Source organism: Oryzias latipes, chromosome 8 (assembly GCF_053564925.1).
Source record: "Oryzias latipes strain Hd-rR chromosome 8, Olatipes_Hd-rR_3.1".
NCBI classification, from domain to species: domain Eukaryota; kingdom Metazoa; phylum Chordata; class Actinopteri; order Beloniformes; family Adrianichthyidae; genus Oryzias; species Oryzias latipes.
The window spans coordinates 26,158,652-26,180,994 of record NC_136244.1 but is presented as its reverse complement, the minus strand read 5'-3'; the positions used below and the strand labels follow the sequence as shown (position 1 = coordinate 26,180,994).

General features: G+C 43.0%; 2 protein-coding genes across 8 annotated transcripts; both read right to left on the bottom strand.

Annotated features, from left to right (window-relative positions):
- Nucleotides 1–396: 396 nt before the first annotated feature.
- Nucleotides 397–9,739, bottom strand: elac2 (elaC ribonuclease Z 2). Its single transcript, XM_004071138.5, has 23 exons — nucleotides 8,852–9,739; nucleotides 7,082–7,132; nucleotides 6,932–7,002; nucleotides 6,723–6,787; nucleotides 6,564–6,621; nucleotides 6,422–6,490; nucleotides 6,088–6,149; nucleotides 5,961–6,019; nucleotides 5,806–5,878; nucleotides 5,623–5,735; nucleotides 5,461–5,559; nucleotides 5,249–5,387; nucleotides 4,743–4,828; nucleotides 4,539–4,660; nucleotides 4,374–4,464; nucleotides 3,350–3,488; nucleotides 3,237–3,275; nucleotides 3,059–3,168; nucleotides 2,861–2,960; nucleotides 1,787–1,907; nucleotides 1,172–1,250; nucleotides 924–1,068; nucleotides 397–758 (listed from the first exon to the last, which is right to left on the bottom strand). The coding sequence occupies exons 1-23, from the start codon at nucleotides 9,199–9,201 to the stop codon at nucleotides 519–521; spliced, it is 2,481 nt and encodes an 826-aa protein (XP_004071186.1). The 5' UTR covers nucleotides 9,202–9,739; the 3' UTR covers nucleotides 397–518.
- Nucleotides 9,740–12,197: 2,458 nt separating this feature from the next.
- map2k4a (mitogen-activated protein kinase kinase 4a) lies at nucleotides 12,198–21,477 on the bottom strand. 7 transcript variants are annotated; one of them, XM_078951920.1, is made up of 14 exons: nucleotides 21,095–21,167; nucleotides 20,749–20,784; nucleotides 20,522–20,565; nucleotides 20,291–20,323; nucleotides 16,810–16,912; nucleotides 15,264–15,438; nucleotides 15,066–15,185; nucleotides 14,871–14,990; nucleotides 14,738–14,789; nucleotides 14,526–14,653; nucleotides 13,849–13,926; nucleotides 12,991–13,139; nucleotides 12,825–12,870; nucleotides 12,198–12,746 (listed from the first exon to the last, which is right to left on the bottom strand). In XM_078951920.1, the coding sequence occupies exons 5-14, from the start codon at nucleotides 16,860–16,862 to the stop codon at nucleotides 12,633–12,635; spliced, it is 1,035 nt and encodes a 344-aa protein (XP_078808046.1). In that variant the 5' UTR covers nucleotides 16,863–16,912; nucleotides 20,291–20,323; nucleotides 20,522–20,565; nucleotides 20,749–20,784; nucleotides 21,095–21,167; the 3' UTR covers nucleotides 12,198–12,632. The 7 variants fall into 7 exon arrangements, with proteins under 7 accessions (XP_078808046.1, XP_004071159.1, XP_011476039.1 ...); XM_004071111.5 differs by lacking the exon at nucleotides 20,522–20,565 and having other exon boundaries at nucleotides 21,095–21,460; XM_011477737.4 differs by lacking the exons at nucleotides 20,291–20,323; nucleotides 20,522–20,565 and having other exon boundaries at nucleotides 21,095–21,474.
- Nucleotides 21,478–22,343: the final 866 nt, after the last annotated feature.

Genomic DNA, 22,343 nt, shown 5'->3' with positions numbered 1-22,343 from the left:
ACGTTCAGCTGATTCCTGTGATCTATTCAGTTCTTAGTCAAACTCAGCATTGAGGATGTTAAAAAAGGTTTCGCTGAGCGTTTTAGCGTAGAGCCAACCCGTCACATCATTTGGGTTTATTCCAGCTGTTTTTATGCTACATTTGCATTCAAGAAACAGAAGAATATTCTTTCAGCAATATTGTTTTATATTTATCGTGTTTTATACTTTCAGATCATGTCACATCTTCCAGCTAGAGAACATTTTGTTGCATTTATATTGTTTTTTTAGCGTTCAGCTCCATTATCTTCCATATTTTTAAAACATTCTTCTATCAGGATTTAACTCTACATTCAATCCTTTGTTGTATAACCCATCTTGGATTTAACATTAATAGCAGAACCATCAAAAACCTCATTTCAAATGAAAACCAAACTTATTTATTGTTTAAATTTTACTGTCTCACAGCAAACAAACATTTTGTTCCTTTAAAGAACAAATAAAAGTCTAATTTAAACTAAATCCAGCGGTTTTTGGGATCAGCTGCTCTTCAGCCTCTTCGTGTCCATCAGCGCCTCCTGCTGGCCTCTCTTGGCGCCTCGTCCTTCCTCAGAGCTCCTGGATGTTCTCTGCTCAGCGTCGGGCTCGCCGCTGCCCCCCCTTGGACACCTCAGCTCCCTCCTCTCGCGTCGCTCCTCCATCTCGCCGATCTCCTCGGCGAAGAGCGTCTTTAGAGCGGGGATCAGTTTAGGGAGGGTTTTAAAGTCTCCAAAGCGGATCTGGAAGAACAGAAGTCCTCTGTTAGAGCTGGCTCTCCGGATCAGAACAGAAGCTCAGATCAGGCGTGGATGCTGCATATCCTGCGCAGCCGACTGCCACCACATCAGGTTCCTGCTTCGCCATCGATGCGGCGGCTGAAGCTGCAGCTCCAACTCCTTCCTTACCCTCATGTGGTCGAAGGAGATGCCCACCCTGTCGGTGAAGTCGTCGCTGAACAGAGGGATCTTAGCATAGCGTTGGCTAAAGTGGTTCAGCATGATGAAGCCGGCGTTCATCTTCATGCCGATGCCGATGGCCTGCGAGGTTGTGCTATTCGGAAACAGGAAGTCAGATCACTTTTGTAGCCAGGTTGACTGAGAGGTTTGGTAGAAAAGCAGCTGCAGGTCGTGCAGGTCGTGCAGGTCGTGCTCACCTGTGCCGTTTCTCCACAGCTTCCTCCTCCAGCTCATCCTCCAGCGTGGCCTCATGGATCAGCAAAGAGGCATCTTTCCCTACGAAACAACGTTTTAAAAACTCTTTTCAGAGAGAATCAGAGACATTTTCTCCAACCACATTACTTAAATCAAATTAAAAACTTGGAAGAAAAAAAAAGTGGCAGTGATGTCATTTTGGTTCGTATCTTCATGTCTTTGTTTAAAGACCAAATGAACCGATTTTGTGTCGCTAGTTGACTAAAGGTAATAGCAGAAAAGTTTATTATTATTGATGTTAACCTGCGGTCAGTTTGGAAAACGTTTTTCGCCGTTCTGAAGCGGCTGGCGCCGTTTTTGCTGGGAATTTACAGCAACGCGTTTTTCCCCGATGTTTGCTTTGTGAATCTAATGGAACGAATCTTTACCACTAACAAAATATTTGTCTAGTGTTTTGAAAAAGAGTAAGAAAATCTTCCTAACAGGTGTGATAGGCCTTCATCGTTTTTCTCAGGGTCCAATCACCCGATTCTTTTCGAGCAAACCTTGTTAACTGAAACACACAGAGAAGATCAGGATATTTTTCAGCGATGTGCTCACCGGCGCCCCGGACTCACCGATGTGGACGAGCGCGTCACAGGGCATGGTGTCTCCGGAAAAGGCCAGCTTCCACCCGGTTTGGTGCGTGAAGCTGCAGCCGAAGGCGTTTTTGCAGTGACGCACCGCACACGTCTGAAACTGAAGCACAGACACAACAAACGTTCGTTTCCTGGGCGACTTCTAAAGGGCTAAAAGCCGTGTTGGAACCCAGGAAAACTGCACCGTTTCAATATTACAAAGAACTTTCCATTTTTGTTCTCTTAAAAGATGTCACTTGTGAGAAAAACGCTACACTTCAATGCAAACGTTGATGCGTCCAACCATGAGTGGCGTTGTGAAAACCACAGGAGCTCACTGACCCCGTCACCCCCTTTTGACCCGCCCTCACTGGCTGAGATGCTGCTACCTGCCCTAATCCATGACTAATTCATGAATACAAAAACACTTTTTTCAAAATGGCGGCTTTTCTTAAAGTTTGATCTCCATAGCAACCATTTTATGTTTCGGTCGCCTGAGGGTGACGGACAGTTCTGTGTAGTTTTTTGAAGAATCAGCAAAAGTCATATTTTGTATTTCCATGGCAACCAAGCTTTTTTGTTAACCACATCTGCATTCCTCATATATTCATATCGTATGTTATATTCTTTTCTTCAATGTACCAAATCTTTACAATATTAAAGAAAAAATGTGTGAACAACAGGAAACAACTTTGGCACTTTGTTCCAGACCGTACCATTTAGCCCAAGCATTGAATCAAACTGTGTTCCAGACCGTACCATTTAGCTTAAGCATTACCCAAACACTAAAAAACTGAAATTAGATTGTTTGGATTTTAATGTTTGACTTGTTTTCTTTAATATTACACAAAGGAATTCAGGCTTAAGTGTTCCTTTTTTTTTGTGCAAATACACCTTTTGAGGGTAAATGTTGAGATTATAAATGTACTGATTTTTTAAAAGTTTAACTGTAGCTTTGTGCACTTAAATCTGTTGTATTGGCGACTGAGATTTGGATGTAACGTTTGTCTGGAGGGAGGGAAAACTCTCCAAGGCTTTTATTCTGAAGGACACGAGGCTGGAACATCTGCAGACCTTCTGCAGACCGTTCTTCTTCAGCAGTGCCTGGATCAAGGACTTGGTCTTGGGTCTCGGGGCCTCGGCACCGTCACTCAGGCATCGATTAGGAACCAAACTAAAAATAAAAAAAAGAAACAAACAGCAGTTCGACCAAACAGTTTTTCAAAGTAAAGTCCAACAACACTGTTTTCTTGGGCTTGGGAGTCCACTTACTTAAAATGTCCGAGGATCTCCTCGCAGTGCTCATGATACTGACCGAGCCAGTTCATGATCTGAACCGGAGCCACCAGGCAGACGGGGCTGAACGCCTTTCCCAGACCGGTCTGGACACATTTCAGATATTTTAAATTCATGCGGTAAAGCGTGAGGCGCAGACGGTCCTGGAACATACCAGCGCTCGCTCCCTCTGGAACAGCAGCTTTATCAGCCCCTGCAACAGGAAACATGGCAGGATGAAGAAGTGGCCTTCCCGTCTGCGGCCTCTGCGCGTGAGCGGCTCCTCACCGTGTGATGGTCGGCGTGCAGGTGCGAGACGAAGACCGTGGAGATCTTGGACAGAGCCTCGTCCACGTGGTCGCCGTAGTGGCGGCAGAGCTGACCGAAGGTTCCCTCGCCACAGTCCAGCAGCAGAGACTGAGTCGGGCTTCAACAGCAACAAACAACCATGAGGAGCTGAGGAGCAGCGGCCGTACGAGGGTTAGAGACCCCACATGTTTGCCTAGCAATCCCAGCAGGATCTCAAAACAAAGGCACAGATTTCTGGGAATTGCTTTGATTCCATCATTATGGCCCAAAACCTACTGTTTATTTTATTGTTATACGTGTCTGAATGGGAAGTAATTGTTGGGATTTATGAGGGTTATAATGGAGTATTGATCTAAACTGTATATTGAGTTGAGCGTCAAAACTGACCTGTTTCCAAGTGTGGACATGGGGTCAATTTAACCCGGACACAACATTAGGGTTGACCTACAGGTCCAAACCTATGGAATTCTGCCCCCTAGTGGAACAAACCATTCCAAACAAGAGGGTTTACAGACCACCTCCAATTCAATTTGGTGTTTTAACATGATTCTGATGATGGAGGGCATAGGTAAAGGAAATTAAGGTTCAAGTTGCATGTTTGACTTCTCCTTATTCTAACTGTGGTGAATCTGGAGCAAACAAACAAAAACACATTTGAAAACGTTTGTAGTTGTTATGTTAAAGCAACAGACGGTGGGCCACCAGCTTGTAGACGACAAGATCCATGAACGTTTTTGTTTTTCTCGTCTGAGCTGGAAAATCTGCCTCCACACTGTACGGCTGGATGGCTCTAATAATGCTCTGCATTTTTGTTGCACCGCTAATGTTAGGTTTGGGTTGTGAGGGGGTGATAAAGTCCTGCCGCTCTGCAGAAACTAGGTCATAGGAAACGACACAGGATTTTTAGATTTTGTAATTAAAAGACCACTGGGAACGCTTTAAAAACAGATCAAAGGATGACCCTGGGAGCCTGCACTAAATAGTCTTGGCTAAAAAGTCGTACCTGATGTTGACTAAGGTGCCGCTCACGTTTCGGATTTTCATCGGCAGAGCTGAGCCGGTTCCTAAGAAGACCACTTCAGGATACTTCCCGTCTGAAAACATCAAGGTTTCAGCAAAAACATCATCTGCTGTGATCGTTCAGAACCTCCGTTTTGACAGAACCAACCCGAAAGCTGCGCGGCATCCGTGGAAGACGCCGTCCGGCACTTCTCCACCTCTGCCAAGAAGTTCGGGACCTCCGAAGCTTCTTTCACAAACTCCTCAGAGCTGCAGGCGGGGATGGCGTCCCTGAGAGCGAGAGGGGGGGGGGGGTCAGGTGGTTCATGGGGGCTGAAAACCACTACGGTGTGCTGGTCCGGACCACACCAACCTCTGCCACTCCATGACGGGTCGAAGCTGGAATTTGAGCAAACACTCGGCTCTGATGTTCGGGACGTGTAAAGCGGCCTGAGGCTCCTGAGTGGAGATTAAGACACGATAGAAACAAACTTTTTTTATTAAATCCCTTCTTTAAAACCTTCATCTTCATGTCAGACTAAAAGATATTCACCTCAAAGAACAAAGAATCTGAGGCTTTAACCTGAACTTTAACCTGGTTTCTATAGGGATGCACTTTCCTCACTATTTGGTTCAAAACTCAAATTTTGGGTCATGTTTTAGTTTCAGTTAGAAAACAGCAAGAAAAAATCCTCTTAATTCCGCTCATAATGAAGTAGCAATGAAGAAAAACCTTTTAGTCAGCTTATGCAATCATTTCCCCCACGATTTGGTTCAATGCTGTAACGTCCAGTTTGGCTTTAAACTGAGAACTGTGGCGTTCCTGGCTTCTACCCTCTGCCGGCTCTGAGAGGATCCGCTGACCGCCGGCGGGGTTACCTTGGCTCTGTAGGCCTTCAGTTCTGGAAAGATCTGCGGGTGAATCATGTTGAGCTGCGTCTGGATCTTGTGACTGCGGATGTTGTGGACCGTGCACGCGTGTTCGTTCATGATCAAGTGTTCCGTTGTGGACGGGAACCTGCAGAACGAAGAATCCAACTTAAAAGAACAAACAAGGTCTTATTTGGATGAAGTCTGATGGAAAACCAAACCTCTCCATCCATTTCTTGTACTGATCCGTCTCCAGGAGACGCTCGGGAGTCATGTGGACCACCAGAACTGCAGAGTCTTCGGTTCCGCCTGTCTGATATCTGAGGTGAAGGAGGACAGTCAGACACCAAATCCGCTCCTTCAGACCATCGTTGGCGTTTTACCTCCTCAGCTGCTGGTTGGAGCAAACGGCTTCCAGGAACTCCTCAGACGGACACTCCACCACCATGAAGACCGGTCCCGGGTCCGTGGGGGTACAGACCTGCTCGGGGCGGATCTAGGAGAGGCAGAAGAGTCAGAAGAGGTTTGGGGCAGCAGCTGAAGGAGATGCGGGCAGCGAGCAGCACCTCCTTCCCGTCGTGGATGACGCTCTGTCCGGATTTCAGCGCTGTGATGAGAGGACCGATGGCTGCCGTTCCTCTGAGGAGGGACAAGGCCAAAAGGCTCAGAAGCAGAAACAGTGGAGATCCCAAAACCTGAGAGGAAACGGGCGCCGTCTTACACAGGCAGGCCGAGCGCTTTGGCTTCAGCCACTAGGAAGTTTCCTTTCTTGGGGTGAAGCTGCAGAAGAGAAGAAGTTGAGGCTCAAACACAGAAGACGCTTTGGAATCTCGTCTCCTCAATCCCACCTTGCACACAAAGGCGACCGTCAGAGACGGGTCTGCGGACGCTGCTGTGCGGCGCCGTTCACCTGGAACACAAGCGAACACAAAGGTTAACGTCTCCATGGCAACCACCGGGGATATGATCTATGCTGATAAACCAGAATCCTTCTCCTCCACCTGCAGCAAGACTCACACAGTACGTCTCCAATTCGGTTAACCTGGAAGTTCTAATTCATCAAAAAAACTTAGAGGGGGTGCTGCTGCTTCCAGGCTGGGGGAGGAGTTTTCCCCTCAACAGGAAGTGGGTCAGCAACTGTCAGAGGTGCCTCAGAAGGAGAAGGAAATCGTCTGAACTCACCAAAAATGGGCACCTGGAACACGGTCATGGTTTCGTCTTGGTACTTCTCCTCCGTGTACGGTCGCACCGCTGCAAACACGCCGCAGTGATCATCACAGTCACGCACACGCCAACGTGAGGATGCAGACTCAGGCCCACTTACACAGCTTGATCTCCTCCAGAGGTCCAGAAAAGGACTTGATGGCATTTAGATACTTCTCCTGTAAAAACAGAAAGGGCAGAGACTTTGAGTCAGCGTTGGAGTAAAAACAAAAAAAAAAACAAATAGCTGCAGTTTGTGACACAAGATCCAGGTTCTGACCAGCTGTGGAGGTCCGGAGAGAACGCACTCGGGAACGCCAGTGTCCTTCAGGGTCAAGATCATTCCTGGAACACAGTAGACTTTTAGATAGCAGCTCGAACAAATCACCAAAATATAAAAGTCAGGAGGTTTCTGGCAGAGGTCTTCTCAGATTGTTAAAAAAAAAAAAAAACATGCAGAAAAACTGAAGGAACACTCTGCACTCCTACCTGACAGCCCCCCCAAGTTCTCCCAGCTCAGCCTCGTCAGCAAGATGTTGTCCAAGCGAGCAGCTTTGAGTCTGCAGAACGTAAACACGGTTATGTCGTCGCTGTCGGTCTGCACTCCCAACAGAGACGACAGCGAGTGGAGAAGCTTACTTGTGCTCCTGCATGAGCCTCTGAGTTCCCTCCCCACAGTTAAACAGGTACCTGCAGCAGACAACAACCACATTTAGCAACCATCTTTCCTTTTCCCATGAGGACTTGCACATCGGTAGCAGCAAAGGATTTGATAATGATGCCATAAAATCTTCATGAAAAGCCAAGATGCAGAAAAAAAAAATTTCACGTTTTTCTGCCATAAAAACGTCAAATGATGTAAAAGGTAAAGGTAATATCTTTATGTCGCTCAAAGCTAGAAGCATCTTCATGTTTGCATCCTATATAAAGAAAACCACATGTGTAGATGGTCCAAACCATGTTTTGGTTAAAGATGGGGGCTCCACTGAAGGAGACGGTAGGCAGCCATAACGTTTCTTAACTGTTTTAGGCAAAAATAAATAAAACACATAAACCAGATTTTGTCTGCCTAAATCAAATGGAAATATAACACTTTCCATAGCAACCATTGGCCCCGCCCAGATTCTCAGCATTGAATGAAGTGGAATTGGTTGAGGAATTGGTTGAGGATAAAGTTGATCAAGTTTTTAATTGAAGTTGGTATTTTCTTTTGCAGTGGTGATGAACCCCAGTAGCAGTTCCTAACTCTTGAACCGTCTCCATGACAACAGCAGCAATGGAGCTACTTTAGGCCTGTGGATGTCGACTGAGACGGTGCCATTTTTGAAGTAAACGAGGCCTTTTTTTTTACCAACTTGTTAAAAGTGTAGAAGATACTAAGGTTTGTGATATTTTTTGATTTGATTTGAAATGGTTTATTTCAAGCAATTAAGTAGAAATAATACACAACAGCAATATAAACATCAGTTATACATTCATACAGTAACTAATCAAACTTAGGATAATTAGACATATTAATAAATATTGCTTGAAAGGGAAAGAGATCAATAAAGAGATCAATATTGCCATGATGATATGACTTGCGATACAAGAACAAATAGCAAAACCACTTAATACATAATTTCCATTTCACTGTAAAATTTAAATTAAATAATCAACTTACCTTAAACTATACTCCAAATGACCATCGTCTACATCGGAGGCAAACATCTATCATCAAAGGCCTGCATCCCATTGGTCGAATGCATAAATGGATTAATTTGACTCGTCAAATATTTCAAGCTGCCATAAGATTGTTTTAGCACATTTAAGGTCACCGTTTATTGCAATTTTCACCATCTACTGTGCATATTGTACAGTTTGATATCGCGATAATACATTTGGAATTTATTTTGCAGGCCTATATGAAGCTATATGTTTCTGTAAGTTAATGTTAGACAGCAGAAAGAGCTGGGGGGGGGTGTCTGTGGAGAGGGTTCTTCACTTTCAACAAGGAGATTTATTTTTAACATTTAGTGACAATTAAATGACTATGACTCCCAAATGTTTGTGGGCGGGGCAGAGTGGCTGTTTGCAGCATCTCCTGGGTGGTCTGGGTTGACATGGATGGTGGTGTGGATGTGCTGCGTTGCTGCTTTCTTAAACACATCCTGAATGTTTATTAATTGTCGTTTTGTAAACAACAACAGAAATAGTCGTGTTACATCTTGTGTTTCTTTCAGGCTGATAAGCCTGGATCTTGGATCATTCCATGTGTCTAACTCTAAATGTCAAGTTCATTAGTAAAGACCATCTTTTTTAGCAAACCATGAAGCTCCCTCCTCCGTGCTGTCCCCGACACGTGACCAGCATGGGGATGGTTAGTTGAGTTTTAGCAGACAGAAGTGTCATGATTCTGCTCAAACACACCTGTTGAACTCGGAGAAGACATATAGGCACGCGGCGTTGTCTCTGCTTCCGGCTCCGACCACCTGCACGTAGACGGTGGACGGTCCGTTCGCGTCGCCGCGCCTGACCCGGCTCTCCTTGGTCTTGACCCGGCGCAGCGGCTCCTTCTGCTTGGCTTTCTTCGCAGCTCGCGGCGGCGCTTGGCTCGTCTCCGGGAGACGGTCACCGACGGACGCCATGGTCCGGAAACCCCACAGGACGGTCCGGCGAAGGGAAGGCGGAGAGAAGATGCTCGGACCGACGGACAGACTCTGACCGAACCTGAGCAGCGACGTGAAGAACCGGACCTTCACGTGGTGGACCGCGTTCATGCTAAACGCCAACTCCAAACCCGCCCACCGACGCTCCGCCAAACCCTTTCAATCGACTGATTATCTCATCGATCACCTGTGCGATCATTCCACACATGGAGCGCTGTTTCCGACGTCTAATGATGACGTTTTTGAACCTTGCCACTGATTGGTTAATGCAGTTAAACCTGTACGCCGATTGGCTAAGGCGGTCAGAACAGGTAGCCAATCACAGCTCTAGTTTAGAAAATGAAGGCGGGACACGGAAGTAAGAAGATTTTATTTTTTTAATAAGTGAGAAGAAAAACAAACGTCAGAATAAAATTCAAAAAGAGAAAAAACAGCTATCATAAAGAAAGGTCCCCTGATTAAATACTTTTAAATGAATTGATTATAAAATATATTTGGCCTCTGTAAAAAAAAGTATATATACATAATTCTTTCTCATTTGCAGATTCCTATTTTTTATGTATTTATTCTTTTTTTGGACTCCTATTTTAAGTATTGTACTTTACCATGAGTCACTCATACAATAAAATGCAAATTTAAAAAAAATAATGAAATTGTGTGTTTTTTGTTTTCCTACATACACCATCAATTTTGTCATATCCCTCATGACCTCAATGAAGGTTTACATTGCAAATACCAACCAATTTTATTATATAAAGTTAATAATTTTTACATGAATCTAAAGCTTTTTTATTCCTCTTTTGATAGCAACGAGTTTTATGTTTAACTATTAATATTGTTTTTTAAAGTAGTTTAATTCTGTCCCTGAATAACGCCTCATCCCCGTAACACACAACGATTCCACCCCTTATATAAAACATTATATGATCCATGAATACATCTACACCAGGAAGTGACAACAGTGAAAACTACTACTTGCTAAAAAGGTTTTTTGTTATTTAAATAAACACTTTAATTCTGAACTTAATGGATGATATGCACCTTCTTCTTAGCGCTTAACATATGAAACAGTGACCATTTTGCTCAAAATACTCAACCCCATAACGTTTTAATGTTAGAGGGTTGAGATTTTAATAATTTTTGTTGTTAGAAATATAATACAAAACATAAACTCAAGAGGCAAAAAGACATGCAAAAGTATTCTGCCCCCTTGAACTTTTCAACCTTTTGCCACATTTCAGGCTCTAAACATAAAGATATAAAACTGTAATTTTTGGTGAAGAATTATTTCAAACTTTTTTTATCAAATAAAAACTGAAATGTAGCTGAACTACAAGATAGACTTGAAAAAGAAAGAAAATCTAAAGAAAAATACAACAAAGATGCCAACGTTTAACGTGTTCTGATTCACCACATTCAAAAGTAAAAAGGCTCACTTCAAACGGCGTCATCAATCCCCCAAACCAGGGGCGGGCAATTCCAGGCCTCGAGGGCCGGTGTGTCTGCATGATTTCCAGATAGTCTTGCCCTACTCATGGCTGATTACCTGGTTCAGGTGTGTCCAACCAATAATCTTGCCCTACTCATGGCTGATTACCCGGTTCAGGTGTGTCCAGCCAATTAGAACATGCCAGAGCAGGGTATGCTGGAAAACATGCAGGAATGCGGCCCTCAGTGCCCACCTCTGCCCCAAACAAAACAAAACTACTTTACCATCAGTCACTCATTCAAGACATTAGAAATAAACACAAAAAGCCACCAAAGACAAAGAATAGCAGCTGATTCCTAAAGTCATAACAGGAAAAATAATTTAAAAAAATACATGCTGCAAAAATTTGGAAGTGACTCACTTGGATTCTCAAACAATAAAATGAAAAGTCATGACAGTCTTCTTTTTGAAAGGAAGATTTTCAGCAGGTTTTCTGAATCGGTAAAAGAAAAATCATGGGATGTCTTTCTAAGAGATGATGTGAGTAGAACGACCACAGGAACCAAACAGACACTAACCAGGAAAACATTTAAAATGCAGAAAAGGTACAATGATCCTATGCTGTTGTAGTTTATTTTTATAAACTCCAGTAAACTACAATTTACATCTAATGCTGCTGGTCATGAAATGAAAACGTTCCTAGAAACTCCTAGCATTGACTGGATGGAATTACAAGTAAATCTGTCTTTGTCCCTTCAATGCCGTCACCACGTTCAACCGCGTGATGCCTGTTTCAACCCTGTAACACAACTGTCAGATAATATTTATGAGCAACAATAATACATAATTGTTTGACTTTTGTTTAAAATTATGAGAACTATCTTAAAGTCTGTATTTTGGATTGCAAACAGTCCAATAAATTGCTTATTTTGCTTATTTCACGAAAATGACCAATTTCACCTGTTTACATTTTAAGATTTTAGAGAAGGAAAACCTATATTTAAGAGAAATTTTCAGGTTTTAAATGATTTTAATTAGAACAGGGGACATGTGAAAAACGTAAAAACGTTGAAATTTAATAAACAATTTTTATTATAATATTCATGGAGATTCCATAGTGTACGTAACGGGGTTGAAAATCTACTTCAACCACAGTTATAAATAAGGAAAATGAATAAAAATCAACATAACGCCTAAGATGGGAAAATGTTATTTTGTGAAAGAAAGTTAAACACATTCCCAATAACTTAGAAAATATGAAAAAAGGAAACGCTTGGGGAAAAAGTGACACATTTTTCATGTCCAAATGGGCACATTTTCATGGAATGACCCACATTTAGATTACTCTTGGTAAACAGTACTTTGCTATACTTGAATTTTGTACTAAAACATGTTCCTTTAAGAAATTATTTTGGCACACGGGTTATTCAAACATCTCTAGACAAATTAAAGCTTTTAATAATAGTAATCAGGAAAATCAAACAATAAAATTAAATACAAAAACAGTAAATGAAAATGTATTAATAATTGGATTACATTTACCTCCAAAGCAACTACTTCTTTCTATAATTTGTCAGTTACTTGAGAACACCTGCCATCTTATTCTTCCTCACCTGTTTTTTCGCCTTTGCAGGTTTTTTTAATGTTTGCATTTAAAACAACTCAATGTTTCAACAGCTTTTTATTCTTTGTCTTTATTGGTTCATCAACATGGAGTCCACCGCAGGGAGCGGACAGAAGCACAGGTCCAAACACGAGGCTCTCGTTCACGTACACACAAGAGATGAAACGGTTCACAACAAGGAGGATTCCAGTTTGCTCAAGTCTCCACATTCAAACACTCGCATGGTTTGCGTCGTTAAATACGAGCTCTACGTTGCTGCTGATCAGAGGATTCGTCATCATGATTGTTTTTCGGTGCGATTGAAGAAAAAGAAGTGAGTTAGCGTCGTACAGACGGAGGAAAACCTCCACTTTGACCGGGAGAGGTGACTTTCTTTTTTTAACAGCATAATCAGGGAGAGCGGGAACATTTACACGGGGGTTTGACTTCTCCTTTTCTAGGATCAGAGTGGTGAAAAGCGACTGAATGTGCTTTGGTTTTGTCCTGCTATCAGTCCATATACATGGGGGAGCTGGGAGAAGCAGGCATCTGATCCATGATCCTGCAGACGTAACCGGCAACGTCGACCGAGCGCTCCTCGTACATCTGGATGAACGGGTCCCTCTGGGGGAAAAAAAAAATAAAATGTGGTTAAAAAAGGATCCTAAAATAAAAAAGAAATAGCCGTTTCGCTGAACTCACCAGCAGTTCTCTGTACTTTGGCCTCTTTGATTCTTCCTTTGTAAGGCTGAAAAAAAAAGAGACATTTGTCACAGAGGACTTCAGCTTTTCTCCACAAGAGGGCAGAAGAGCACGGCTTCAGAGAAAAACTACTAGATCAGGAACACGAGGAGCAGCATCCTCTCACCACACGTTGACAAAGGAGATGAACTTGGGGGAGAACCGCCTCTCGTCAGAGTTGCTGAGCTGTGGAGGATCTCCTCGGACCACCTGGGTCAGCTGGTCGAACACGCTGTTCCACTTGGGGTAGGGGAACCGGCCCGTGGCCAGCTCGTACTGGAACGCACAAACGCCCACGTCAGGACATACAGAACTGCAGCCAAAGTCCTGATGCTGTTGGGTTTTAACGCCAACATTTTTAACGTCGTTTTCCAATTCCTCCTTTTAAACCTCAGTTTTTTCAGAAACAAGGTGATCTTTCAAATATTTTCTGTTTTTTTCCTTCACAGCTTTTCTTTTTCCTCATCAAATATAAACAGGTTTAATTCAGTTTAGGATTGAATACAATTTACAGTGTTTTCTGGTTTATCGCAGGGGTTACGTCTAAAAATATCACACTTTAGGTGAAATCCAGATGCTTTAAGGTGGTAAAACTCCTCACTACACACTTCAGACAGATATGAACACTTTAACACCTCTCTCTCTGGTTTTAACTGTCAAAATTCAGAACTTTATTGGCACAAGGCGTGAACAAAAACAAAAGCATGCAAAATTGCACTGAAAAAATCTGCAAGATCGCAAAAGGTGAATCAAGCTAAAGAGAGGGAGCAGTAGAATATCGATTTTTGTAAGAGAAACTATCTAAAACTGTTATGTTTAAAAGGAGAAACGTTGTTGAAAATATAAAAAGTAAAGCTCTCCAGAACTGTTCAATCGGCAGAAAAGCTTTTTCCAGCTTTTAAACCTTCGTAGACGTGTTTTTATTTCGACTATTAACCCATGAGAGCTTCCCAGACAGTTTTTCTATGACAAAGTGGAAACCCACCAGTGTGATTCCCAAACTCCAGACATCAGACCGCACGTCGTAGCCCTGCCTGGACGCACTGGGATCTATTCGCTCCGGCTGAAAAAAGGAGGCAGAGGATAATCAGGAAGCTCCTGCAGGGACATTACAAGTCTAGACTCATCTCTACAAAGTTCCTTTTCAGTTGAAAGAGGAGTGAGGAGCAGAGATCTGACGCTGAAGAATTTCTTTATTCAAAATTGAAAAATGCCGTCTGAAGAAGATCATGTTTGTGACGTAGAAAATACGCCGGGACGGCTGCAGGTTCTCGGCAACAGGGAGAGGAAGGGGGGGGGGGGGGGGTTGCTCCGCAGCAACAGCCCCGCCCACAATTCAGAGGTGAATTTCTAACTCCTGCTGCTCTGCAGAAACTACGTCCTAAGAAACGACACAGGTTTTTAGATAAAAATGCATCATCATCATTAAAAAAGACCACTGGGATCAAAGAGGGACTTTAACTAAACCTCTGGGACAAACTTGGATTAGGAGTGTAATGCGGACAAAATGCGAGGTTTTTGACAAATGTACCAGCTTGGCGAGCTCGCTATGAGAAAACCAGCTGAGTGATGCAAACATTTGAACAGCAGGTCAAAGTGTGTGTAACTCAGCAAGCTCAGATTGTCACCGTTTGCGGCCCTACAGGATGTGGAGGTCCTTACCGCCATGTACGGCCTGCAGCCGGCGTCTCTGGTTTTGGCGATGGAGTCGACCAGCTGGCCGCTGATGCCAAAGTCGCACAGCTTGATGTTGCCCTTCCGGTCCAGCAGGATGTTTGAAGGCTTTATGTCTGCAGAGGGAGGGAGGGAGAACAGCCGGTCAGCAGCCCGTCAACAGCCGCTCAGGTGGCGCTGAATCTGTGGAGTCCTCTCACCTCTGTGTATGATTTTCAAGTTTTCTTTTAAGTGATTTAGTGCTTTCACAGTCTGAGGACGAGAAACGGAGGTTCAGGAGAATCCGGCACAGAAGCTTCTCAACAAGAGGAATGAAAGAGGAGAAAAACTTACAGCTAACGTTATTTTCCCTAATATTTCCTCTGGAATCACGTCGTCTAACGAGCAATACACAAACTTGTAAAATTTGTCTAACGAGGTAGCCATGAGTTCCATGCAAATCCAACAGTCGCCCTGAAACACAAGAGAATGGCTGAGTCGGGGGGGGCAAAACGGCGCCTGGCGGTCGGCATCCACGTCTTATTTCACCTCTCGGAACAGAGCGCCGTAAAACTGCACGATGTAGGGACAGTCGCTGCTCCTCACGACCACGTCCAGGTCCATGAGCAGCTGCTTCTGCTCCTTCTCATCCACCGTCGACCGAATCCTCTGAAAAGACCACAGCCAGTGGGGTCAGAAGGTCAAATCACAGGCTCCTCCCTCCCTCCCCGCCATCAGAGTCGTCACCTTGACCGCCATGATCTGGTTACTCGGCTTGTGCACCATCTTGTTGACGGAGCCGTAAGCCCCTCGGCCGATCTCCCCCAGGTCTTTGAGATCCTCGGCTGTGAAGTCCCAGTGCTGCTCCGCGGAGATCTTCAGCTTCCCGGACGACTCGATGCTGTGAGTCCTCAGCCGCTCTCTGACAGGAAAACCGCAAACATCTTCAGAACATTTGGCTTCCTGTGGGTTACCTCACCCCCCACATCAAATTCCCAACGAAAACCTGAAGATAAAACGAAGCTCTAACATGAACATTTCTGCTTAGATGGGATAAAAGAGAAATAAATGTCTGCTCTTTAACAGAATCCAGACGTAAAAACAAAATAAAGGTAAAAAGAGAAATATTTTTTGAACTTTTCACTGTAACGTCCTGCAGGCCAGAACCGGATCAGCGTACTCTGATCCACATCAGAATTCATCTTTTTGGGGTTTTTATGGAAAACTTTACTAAACTGCATCACGTCTGAAATAACCCACTAGATCCCGGGTCTGAAACCTGAGGCTCCGGAGCCACGTGTGGCTCTTTGATTCAAGAAAAGTAACGTTTTACTTCCAAAAAAGTAAGTAAGTAGTAAAGTAAAAAAAAAAAAGCTTCATTCCACACATTCATAAGCAGCTGATGGACAGTACATATCACTCTGCAAGGTATTCGACTACAATACCCATAATGCTCCAGCAGTCCATCAAGCTGTGCAGCTTCATAGTCGTCCCAAAACACTGACAGGTTTTTGAGTGCTATGTACCACAGAAAACGCAGCCAGAACTATTACTTCAGGCACACTGAATAAAAAATACGATAATTAGCTCTGATTTTTTCTTAGTTTGTTAATTTACGATTATCTGGCTGAGATGCACCACAAACTGTAAAATGTATATATATATATATTTGATTAATGCCGACATTACACTACCTCCTACTATGTATTCTGCAGTGAGAGAGAGACTATTAGTGTCTTTTATTCTGAAAGGAAGCCTTGTCCGCTCCTGTCTAAAGTTATGAACCTCTTCATATTTCGCCAAAGAAAGGCTATTTTCTCTTTATGATTGTTTCATTCATGCAAAAAAAAACTAAACAATAATTCATTTAAGTTGATCGTAACAATCATGTAAATACAAATCAGCGTTGCATTTTCCTAAGACTATGTGGCTCCCAGTGGAGAAATCTGCTCTTTAAGCGTTAAAAGGGTCAAAGAGCTAAATGTTTCTGATGGTGCACCTGTGCTGCAGGCACACCTGTAAGGTTAGACGTAACTTTCAGGTTCATGGCTACAGACCCCTGTGGAGAGGGGACGCCACCGCAAAACCACCAGCGAAGAAACTGTTTTCAATAAATGTATCTGTTCTGCACGCCATTCAGAGGTGACGCCTCATTTCCTGCCTTAGCTTTGTGAGGTTTCCATGGCAACACTGGGCCTGATCCCTGAATAAATACGCCGATTCTTCAGAGTGAGACGCGCTCATGGACTTGGAGAAACTGCTGAATTTGTCAGGGTTTTTAAGGCAGACTCACATGTGAGGGTTCTGGAACTGAGGCCCGGCGGTGTTCAGGGAGAACCGGGTCATGGGTTTAATGGAAGGGTTGGCAAAGTTCAGCTTCAGGGCTTTGCGTTTACCTGGGCAGGTGGAGAAATGTTCATGAAGGATAAACAAGAGGAAACTTCGTCCAACTTCAAAGACCGGAAGGTTACAAAAGTGACGAGAGAAACCGAGGAAATAAAAAAAAGATTTAGCAATTGAAGGGAAGCAAAATCAAATCATGCCGTCCAGCAGAGAGGAAGGATTAAGAGGAGCAGAAATTATGCTTTTTCTGATGTTTCACTGTCATCCGGTTGAATTCACACCACTTTTAAGCTCCTCCCTCTCTGCTGGTGAAGCCCCTCCCTCAAGGGGAGGAGTCATGGAAGTACAGACTTCCTCAACTTTTTACCTTTCAGTGCAACTAACTAACTTTGTTTGGGATTGAAGGTAAAAAGTTTTCTTAGGCCCAAACTGCATGTAGAAATCATAGCTTATCTGACTTCACCATGATTTAGATGAAATTAGAGAAACAAAGGGGATTAGCATGCTGCTGACCCCCCCCCCCTCCCCCACACCCCACATGAGCAACACAAAAAGCAAAAAGAATAAAGCTCTTCAGGCAGGAAACATGCTCCTTTCAGGCCAACTGCTTTGATTTCACATGTGACTCAGATTTTAGCTTCAGACTTTGGTTTGACGCCACAAATCCCACAAACCAACGCAGCAAAAACTGCCCAGGCTCAACAACACAACAGTCAGCTTTTCTTCAGGATGCTTTTTACATTCCTTTAGGGTAGAATTCTTTTTATAAAATGAAAATTCTAATTTTGTTTGGTTTAAAGTCTCCCTCCGATCCTCTTTTGATCCGTTTACAAAGCATTCCCAGTTCTCTTTCAATTATGATTAAGCCATTTTAAGCCAAATAAAATGTCGTTTTCTAGGACATAGTTTCTGCAGAGCGGCAGGAGTTCATTAGAAATTCCCCTCTGACTTGTGGGCGGGACTATAGGCGTGGAGTAAGCAGCCCCAGCATAGCACTTGCGGTGTAACAAGAATGGCAGCCATATCAGATCCATCCATCGGTACAGTTTGGATCCAGATTCCAGCTCAGACGAGGAAAACAAAGACGTTCACGGATCCGTTTGTCTGCATCAGAATGGAGCGGAGCAGGGAGCTTGTGGCCCGCCGACTGCAGCTTGTACTTAACCACAATCTTTTGGTCTTTTTGGTCTTTAAATGCTGATGTGAACGTTGTTTTAGTTGGATTGTGAGCTTGTCCTTTAAACATGAACCTTCCATTTTGGTTGAAACCTTGCCAACTTCTCCTGCTTTGTTTTAAAAGAAGAAGGAGACGGATCTTTGCTGATGACACGACTATATTCTATTCTACAGACATTCATGTGGTGAACACAGAGTTAAACAAAGCACAATCATGGATGGATTACAACAAATTATCTTCCAACCTAAATAAAACCAAAGTAATGTTTTTGGTAATTAAACCCCCAATACCGAGGTGTCAATTAAAATAAATAATGTCTCAACTGGAAGTGTTACAGAAAACAAATTCTTAGGGTTTTATCGATAAACTCAGTTGAAAGCTACACATCAGACACACACAAACTAAAGTTTACATTTATTTAAGATTGAAATACTCTTTGAAACTTTAGTTTATGTGTGTCTGATGTGTAGCTTCCAACTGAGTTTAACTATAGAAATTTGAGGGGAATAATTCTAAAAGTTCACTACATCCTCGAGTCATAATTCCAAATAATTCCAAATCCATGTGTGAACTTGATTGTAGTGAAATAATCAAAGCTGTTATAATTACAACCAATGACGTTTACATTGTGAAACACTGATAACTGAAATGTTTTCATTACAATCAATAACTATTGATTTTCTTTACTTGATCTGCAATGTGCAGCAATAATTACTGGTTTATTCTGATCATGTGTTCTAATACTGTTTACGAAATCATGAATGGATGTTTTTTTCTAAAGATCATCATCCATATGGACCTTTTTTTGTAACTTGAAAAGAATCTATCAGATCAGAACCAGAACTATGTAAAACTATCAAATGAATGAACTCAGTAGGGGTGGGGTTATATAAGGTCACGTCTTCCCGCTCCATTTCAAGCAATCAATCAAGCTCTACTCGACTTTAGTTATTGATCACTGTATTTAATGAATCAAATGTGACTTCAGTTTGTCCTTATTTTAGTTATCTATGCATTTCATCATTTCTTTAATGAGTTTGATACATTTGTGTGATTTCTTTTTGTATTGACTCCAGTTAATGCTTGAATAAAATGAATCAATCAAATCAAATCAAAAGGCAGAGGGTTGGGGAAGGGTCTCTTTGTCGTGATGGCACCTTTACTCAAGGTGGCGCTCTTCACAAAGATGGATTTAGGTTTTCATAAAGAGCGAGTTGAGCCTGTTCTTCATTACTAAATGTTTCAAATCCTTCCTCCAGGTAAGCAGACGTCCTGAGGAGGCAGGAGAGGTTCAAAGCAAACAGGAGAGGATCCGCCTTTCCTGGTAAATCCTCCAGGACAGAGCTGCCAATGTAAGTGGATGTGGGGGCAAAGCTTTCAGCTGCCATGCCCCCAAACTGTGGAACACAGATTGGTTCTTTTGGAATCCTAACATATCAGATTCATTTGATTTGATTTGATTTGAAGTGGTTTATGTCAAGCAATCAAAGCGAGAACAATGCTCATAACAATCCAATCAGCAGTTTTACATTCATACATAGACGTATCAAACTTAGGATATTTAGACATTAGGGGTTGTTATTGAAAAAAAATCTGTTTCAATTTGTTTTACTGCCTTTCATCCGTCCATGAGTGTCACTTTTTCCAAATTAAATGTAAAGGGCAGCAGTGGTTCAGATGGTTGAGCAGGTCGGCCAACGATCAGCGATTCATTCAAATCCATCTCTATTATTATTCTTTTTATCACGACAACAAAAATGACACAGCTGTGCGATTCTTTAGATAGTATCAAAAATGGTGTTGAGTTGGAAAACGTCCCCAGAACTTGGCTGGATTCAGGACATGAACTTAAAGCATGAAAGACGTCGATGCTTCTCTGATTCGATCATCATTGATGTCACCGCTAAGAATTGTGGGAAAAGATTTCTGAAAGAAAGGTTCAATGTTTCCTCAGCTAAAGGAGATAATAGAAGAAGAGGGATCTCCTTTTTCAGCCAGGTGAGGAAGCGTCCTTCAGAAGGCCGACGTGTTTTAGTCGCATTTTAAGAAGGTTAAACATTTTTAAAAAAACACGACCAAACCTTCACATCAACCTAAACAAACATCCAAACGGGGATGCAGTGCTTTTAAAAACATCCACCTCCAACACAAACCCACCAGAACCACGCAAAGGTTTGGACTGGGATTAGTCGAGCCCAGACCAGATCGTCAGGCAGAAAAAAGGCATGACAGCTGGGGCAGAGCTTTGGCTTACTTGGGTGGGCTCCAGACAGGTTTACCTGAAACCCTAGAGGTCAAAAACACACATGAGTCTTCTGTTATGCCACATCCGCCGATTCGTGATCCCTCCTCTGCCTCAACCCCCCCCTCCCACCCAGATGTTGAGGAAGAATCACAGAAATTGGCCTTGCTGAGCAGCTCTTACACAACAACAACCACAACAACAGGCACGGCGAGATGGGAGCACACAAGGAGGTGAAATGACCTTGGAAATCAAAGATGGGATGATGAGAAGGAGCAACACTCTGTCTTCTCACCGTGAATCAGCATCACGGCGCAGTTAGGAATCAATAGTTAGCAGCATTGAGGTCAGAAGGTGAGATAAAGTCAAAGGATGTGACAAAAAAGGAGATTAATAGATGTCAAACATTTCAGAAGGTGAGCACCAGAAACCGTCTCCAACAGATCTTTGGAAATCAAACGAGTGAGTACCTGTTTCACTTTGACACCTCCAGCAAGTGTTGGACTCTGAAAAGTTCAGATGGGACATCGTTTGAATAAAAACACACTTTCTAAACAGGACGGCAGCCTCACAGGGACATCTGACCTCAATTCTGAATGACACACACTGAATGAAAGTTAGCTACAAAACAAAGGGACTTAAATACAGCCCTGAGCTGGAGGCTGTTGATGCTCATCCAGTTGCTGCAGTAATTATCCGGCCCTTTCTGAGAGGAGGATCCAGGGATTAGTCTGCGCCTCCCGCCGCTAGCTTGCTAACCTCCAGAGCCACGGAGCGCGAGCCCCTTTCGTTCTGCGCGGGGGTTTCGCCGCTTACCCGGCTGCACGCCGCTCATCGCTGTGATGTGCTGCTGCTGCTGCTGCTGCTGCTGCTGGAGGTGCAGGTGCGGGGCGGACCCCGCGTTGTTGCCGATGGGTGTTGTTTGGTTGTTAGGACGGGGAGTCGCCATTGTTGTGAACTTGAATCCCCGCTTCGCCTCCTCCTTCCGCCCCTGCGACAAACAAAGATCCGGCCGGACTGACGGGCTCTCGGGCCGCCTTCACTGCGTCAAATGATCAGACAGCTGCCGCAGGCCGCCGTGTCATAACAAAGACAAGCGCCCCGCTAAGCTAGGCTAACCGAGCGGACGAGTCGAGCCGCAATCAGCTGACGCGCGTCAACACCCACAACTAGCAGCTGGTTACCAGGAAGTTCGCAACAATCACGCAAAATGGGATGCTCGCGGCTGAGCCTTTCAAAATAAAACACAACATGTGGCGAAGGGATTCCTAAACGGCCCCCAGCTCTGACAATAGTCACACTTTAGATGTTTTTTAAAGTGACATACAGTTTTCAAAGTCTTTAAGACGGTCCTTAACTGTTTTAAAAAGCTATGTTGTCAGAGTTTACTGTTCCTGTAACACATTTTCTGAAAATGTTCTGTTTGCAACGACCATTCTGAGTATACAAAAATATTTTTGATTTTTCAATAGAAAGACAGTGTGTTATACAATTACATAAAAAATGTTTTCTTTTTGCTGTAACATGCCCCCCCCCCTCCTTTTTTGTATTAGTTTCTATTCACTGAGGGACAACTTCAGACAAAATGATGATCTTTGATTCAAAAGTAAATTAAAAACAAAACCTACTTGTGTAACTTTAGACCAAATCAGTACTTCTGGACAGCATACTAAAATGGTATTTTATTCCCTTTTGTTTATTCTTTATGCATCAACCATTCTAATTTTCCATTCTAATAAAAAATATAATGTAAACATAAATAGTAAACCTAATCAAAATGTTGTCAAAATATTATATACAGGAGAGACAATGGTCATCAAAAGTCCACTTAATAAATCATTTTAAAGAAACAGTTTTAAACATATTTTGATATGATAAAATTAAAAATATACAATCAGAACAGAAGCTATCGCAAATATTGTTGGGTTGATTATTTTGTTATAAGACTGCATTGGGCTGTTTTATTCTTTAATTTTGTTAAGGATAATGTTTTGACATGTTTGTATATTACTCTAGCTACACTTTAATGTACTGTTTTTGAATTTTGCACTGAAATCTGGTGGTC